The sequence below is a fragment of the Plectrocnemia conspersa genome, unplaced genomic scaffold, assembly GCF_051122295.1.
Source record: "Plectrocnemia conspersa isolate PC_06_02 unplaced genomic scaffold, ASM5112229v1 ptg000005l, whole genome shotgun sequence".
NCBI classification, from domain to species: domain Eukaryota; kingdom Metazoa; phylum Arthropoda; class Insecta; order Trichoptera; family Polycentropodidae; genus Plectrocnemia; species Plectrocnemia conspersa.
The window spans coordinates 24,201,234-24,207,340 of record NW_028277169.1 but is presented as its reverse complement, the minus strand read 5'-3'; the positions used below and the strand labels follow the sequence as shown (position 1 = coordinate 24,207,340).

General features: G+C 27.3%; 1 protein-coding gene across 1 annotated transcript; it reads left to right on the top strand.

Annotated features, from left to right (window-relative positions):
• Window positions 1-2,453: 2,453 nt before the first annotated feature.
• LOC148235239 (uncharacterized) lies at window positions 2,454-5,421 on the top strand. Its single transcript, XM_088186339.1, has 2 exons — window positions 2,454-2,651; window positions 4,513-5,421. The coding sequence occupies exons 1-2, from the start codon at window positions 2,607-2,609 to the stop codon at window positions 4,831-4,833; spliced, it is 366 nt and encodes a 121-aa protein (XP_088042465.1). The 5' UTR covers window positions 2,454-2,606; the 3' UTR covers window positions 4,834-5,421.
• The last annotated feature ends 686 nt before the right edge of the window (window positions 5,422-6,107 follow it).

Sequence of the window (6,107 nt, the reverse complement as noted above, 5' to 3'; positions counted from 1 at the left end):
GTTTTATATAATTATAAAAAATATATTTCACAAATATATTACACGTAAAGATAATTAAATATATACTATATTGAGTCTACTTACTACTAATTGTACTTTTAGGTAGTGAATAAAAGTTAAATTAACTTAATTGATTTTTAAGTTGAATAAGAATACATTTTTTTATTTGCACTAATATAAAATAAAAAATATTTAAACACAAAATAAATTACGCGACGTAACGCGAAGAAAGCGAATTTGCAATAAATTATGATAATAATACGCGCTCCGCATAACGAAATGGAGCATCCTCAACGCCTTAAGCAAACTTAAGCGATGTGCAATTTCTTTTTTATCCTTATTTGTCACTGTTTTCATCCAAGTATTTCGATTTTAAAAGGATTCTGCCAGGTAATGGGTTCTGAAAAATGTAAGAACGTGACACTTGGTAAAAGGTAGTTAATTTTTGCTGGACAGCCTAACTTTCAAACATCTCCACAAAATGGAACACGATAAAGTTAAAAGTGACAAATTAAAAAAAATAAGGTGAGGAAGAAGAATAGCTTAACTTTCCTTTAATATAAATTCAAGTCTTGTGGTGCTAGATGATTGGAGATTCAATCAACACTTAATTGCAATCGAGAGCTGCAGATGATTTTTAATAGACGGAGTAAAAATACTCCGCTAAAGCGTCATGCAAAATTCTTATAACCATAACAAGTTTTTTCCTCGCGATTTACCACAATCTCTAATTTTTTGAGATCACCGATTAAAAGATTTCTACATTCTTTAAAATTAACTTATTTTTAATCCATTATTCTTTTAGCTTGAATCCAGAAGGTATGAAACTCTGTTAAACGAGCAGGCGCTTAAATGTCTTCAAACATGTTTGGAAGCTTTGTGTCAGTATTCTATTTTAAGCCTGTTTTTGATTTATTACTAAATGTATTTGCTAGTTTTTATGATTGATTGATGACTGAATCTTTTGAATTTTAAAGGCGACTAAAATGTCATTTGACATTTATAAATGTTTGCATTTTACACGTTCTCTTTGATTTATGTTGTTGTATTATTTATATTAAATTATTGTGTACATATTATGTAAATTTTTATAAAAAAATATGTTTTTAGGCATCCTCAGGTGTTTTTTTATGTTTAATAATTGTTTATCATACAGCAAGTTAGTTTAAAAAACTATGTACATATGTATGTAGATATTTAATTTAAGAGATTTATTCTTTAAGGGTTCACTGTTTTTATTACTTTATTATCACAATTATTATTTAATAATTATTTAATAATGGTTTTTCAACAGTAATATTAATAGACAAGCTTTTAAAGAGATTTTAAGGTATACCAATTTACTGGGTTGATATTTTAAAATATTTTATTCGTCGTTGCAATTAGCTCAACAGCTTTCTGATTAGTCAGAATAAGGTTTTTTTTTATTATATTTTAAGGTCTTTTAATTTTCACGCTCTAATGTTTAGATGCTTTCTTTCTATCCTTATATTGTTTTCTTTGAAGCTTGCAAATAAAATAGATACCATGAAAATAATTAACCATACACTATTCTGTAACGCCTTTAAAGTTTTATAAAATTATTATTCAATTCTCAGACACAGCTTGAAGAATATATAACATCATTATGTACAATATAAGGCAATAAAAGCTCATTTAATTTTTTATGCGATGTAAAATAATATGTTACGTATGTAATAATAAATAAAGATTAACATAGATTTAATTTAAAAATAGCAATAATTTATGAAAAAATATATACGACTTAAATGGATGTTAGGGTTTATTTAATAGTATTCGTAAATATAAAAAAAAAACATAAAAACACATTTTTATGGGTTTTTGGAAGTTTGTGGAAGTTTAAATAAATGTCTGCCCATTTTTTGATAATTGCATTTTGGAACGCCAATGGCTTGGCACAACATAGTCAGGAAGTAAGAAAATTTATACAAATAATAACATAGATATAATTCTTATAAGTAAAACTCATTTTACAAACAAAAGTTTTTTTAAAATGCACGAAGAAGAAGGAAATATTATGAAGTAAAGGCTAAAATTATTTCTTCAGTTGCGAAGTGGCAACTCACCCACCTGTCACTAAACGGACAAAAAAATTGTTTAATGTCCTATAAGGACAGATTACAAATTTTTCATACAAAAAAAAAAAAGATTTTATACAAACGAAAATAATTAGGATAAAAAAGTTGTGACATAAAGTCAAATACTAGAGCTGCTATACGTGTGATAACTAATCGCACATATATTTGTTTGAAAAAATATGAGTAGTATAGTATATTTATAATTGAATATGTTTTATAACGAAACAGGTGTGATGGTTCATCCAACGATTGAAAAATATAATATTTGTTTGTGTTTGTATTGTTGAGTACACACACAGTCATTTAAGCTGCTGCGACACCTGGCACAAAAGGCAATGTTTAAGATTATTCTTTAGTCTATAAACGCTAAATCAACTATATCGACGTGTTACATACGTTTATACTTCACATTTGTGTGTGTGTGTGTGTTCAAATATGACAAATAAATGTTCAATTAGTTTGAAGTTAACTACGTAGTGGTGAAGTTGTGCGATAATTACTGTAAGCATGAAGGTGGCAAGGTTATTCGTTATTTTGGGAGTTTTGACGGTTGTGAGTACATTTCTTTTATCTTGGTTGATATCAAACGTAAAAAAAACGTGATACCTAATGTGAAAGTGATGATGCAATGGAAAAGGATTCACGTCATATCAAAAATAAAATGCGTCTCACATATTCTCATCGATATTATCTGAGGTGGACAATTCTCCCATCCATAAGTATAGTTTTTTCGTTGAAATATTTAAAAATGTTTGTTCAATCAGCTGTTACTAGGTGATATTGTCACATTGTCTACTGCAATAACATCTGTGCTAACTTTTTGTTTTACGGTAAATTTTGTCTGTTCAACCTCTTGTGTCAAACCATTTGACTTGACCAGCGAAATTATAATCTTTTAATATATATTAAATGGCCTAATTAGTGAAATTATATTTATCAATTATATAAATCGTCATCAATTTTATGTCTTGTTTTTTAATCTTGTTGTATAATTTTATAACAATAGAGTCGTATTAGATTTCGAAATAAGTTTATTAATTTATTCTAAATAATAAGGCACAATCACCTGAACAATTTTACAGCAAATAAAAATTCAGAATATTCTTTTTGAAGAACTTAAAAGACTTTTAATCCATATGTCGCCAATCAAAACAATATAAAAAGTTTGGGTAAGAGATAACAAACAAAAAACCTACACTTTTGCAAACCATATAAGGGAAATCTTTAAACCTTTAAGAAATTTAAATACAGGACAACGACACAGGAAGGGAAATAGAAAGCCATGAAAACGAAGAAAAAAAATGTTACACCAACAGAAGAAGCTATAGAACTCATAACAAATATTAATTCAAATAAAGCAATCGATAGTTGAACTAACATATTTAATTAAGGAAGTATTAAGATTAAAATATGTACCCAGTGCCTGGAAAATAGCAGAAGTAATAATGATTCCCAAGCCAATAAAACCATTATATGATTTGATGTATGATTTGCCACAAATAAAGAATATCTCAATTGCAACATTAACTGATGATAAAGCAATTCTAGTAGTGGGAAAATAAATAACAATTCTACCAAAAAACTTAAACAAAAAATGAAAAATAAAGTTGAATAATATAAGTCGGTACATATCTATTTCACTAATAAAAATATAACTAAGCAATTGAAAATATTCATAAAGTGCTAGTATAAAAGGGTTTGCTGTTAAACATGGAACGAGGCTTCGTCAGCACATCAACATCGAGACAGCAAGCTCCGCAATATGGACAACTTGATAAGACGGCTGAAGAGGACAAAGCCCTTTGAACTAGTCTAATTATCATTTCTGAAACTCATTTACTGTTAGTGATTGTGTAGTGTAGAACAGAAAATTTTGTACGCTAATGGGTGAACCTAATATTTAAAACATTAGAGTAAAATTTAATGTTTGTCATAAACAAGATCAGTATAAATTTAAAAAAATATATTTTATTGCTAAATATATATTGAAAAATAATTTCGTTATTGATAAAATTTTATAAAAAAATTAAATATTTAATTTAATTTTAAAATAAGTTGAATCATAGTTATCTATAATAATGTTGTCAATCTTAAACTAAGTTGTGTTCTGCGTGTTTAGGTTCAGTACAGTTTGGTGTGTCACGTTTAATTTTTTTGGTACATGGTCATGCGGGCCTACTGTGTCCCCACCACGTACGTTGGTAGAGATAGCTACTAGGACCGTAGGCATGTAGTGTCATGTAGTTTCGAGAAAGTTTTAGAAAGATAATGTTCATCTTTCTCAAATTTGAAACCTTAGGCATATTAAATACAAAAATAATATTAAGTTAATACATGTTAATTTATTATAAATACATTTATTTTAAAAAAAATGTATAATATTTTAAATGTATATATTTATTTATATTTTTAGATTAAAACTACAAATGCAGCTAAAACAGCGCCCCCATCAAAAACCCCAATTCTACCACCACCTCAAGGCAAACCTTTGATCAATAACATATTTGATGCATTCCAAGAAGATAGCGATTGTGCCCAACCGAGAACGTGGAAGGAGATTTACAAACGGATTAAGAAAATGGGAATACCGTTAGATACAAAAACTGTATATTATCCACCGGTTTGGAAGTATTGCATGATAAACCATACCAAACCTCGTTGCAGAGATTTTTTTATTAAGGTGCAAATTTACTGGCCTTGGTCAAAGAGGTTTTTGCCTAAATTTGTGTACTAAAAGAACGAATTTATATATTATATAAACGTGTGTGTATGTGAAGATACTAAAGTGCCTCGTCGAAGATTGATTAAAAAGTGGAAGGACCAAATTGAATTGTTCCATTGGAAATTGAATCGGCTTTGGCTGGGTGTTGATTGTCTTTGTGAAATGAAAGAAACGCATTTTAACGTTTATGTGAAAATTTGAAAAGAGAGAAAACATGTGCAAAGTCGAGTGCAACAATAAAGTTCATAACTTTATCGACATTGATAGTTTCATTGCGCTAAATCACATTTTAATGACAGAAGTATTATATTAACTAAAAACGTGTTTTAATTTATTGATATTTTTATGCCTAAATAAATTGTTATTTATTGTATATTTTTTAGCATATTTACATACTCGAATGCCGTATCAGGTTTTGTGATTATGTAATATTTTTTTGTAAAGAATGAATTTATGAGTTGATAGAATAAAGGTCTTGCTATCTGTTTATGGCTCATACATTTATGTATGAAAATTTTGTTTCGAGCTTTTGAAAATTGTGAAACCCCACGGCGCTATAACACCAGAAAAGAGATTATGAGTCAAATCTGATTTTTCTTTGGAAGAATGTATTTGCTACAGATTACACGTATTTTTTATATGTATATAAAATTGCATCATTTAATAATGAGATATTTTGTATATACTGTTTTAAATAAAACTTTATGTTAATGTATTTATTAAAATATAAAATATAGTAAAAACGTGTTTTGTGTGTTTTTCTGGTTGTTGTGAACATAAGCTTGAAATGTAGATTAAAATTATGTTTTTGAAAGGTGTGAGCTTAAACACTTAAGCTTTAAAAACATGTGTATAATTTGTTTTATTTTCATTAAAATAAAATTAATAAATATAGTAATATTGCTTGTGATATTATGAAAAATTGTGCTAGATTTTTTTAATTTAGTCACGTATACAAAACATTTTGTTATTATAGTGATACATATAACGATGTAATTTGACATATATGTATTTCAACTTATTTTATTTTAATCGAATAAATCTAGTTGTAGAATATTATTTGTGGTATTAGTTATTAATACGTATACTTATTTTATATAGTTTTTATTCATGTATTTGATCATTATGCCACAATTAATAATAATATTGTTTATTGTTTTAACACTGTATCTATATAATCGCACTATTATTATTTATATTACCAGATACTAGAAACGTCTAACTTGTTTTGGCTTATATTTCATAAATACATTATTACGACATAATTGACAATATGCTTCCTAGAA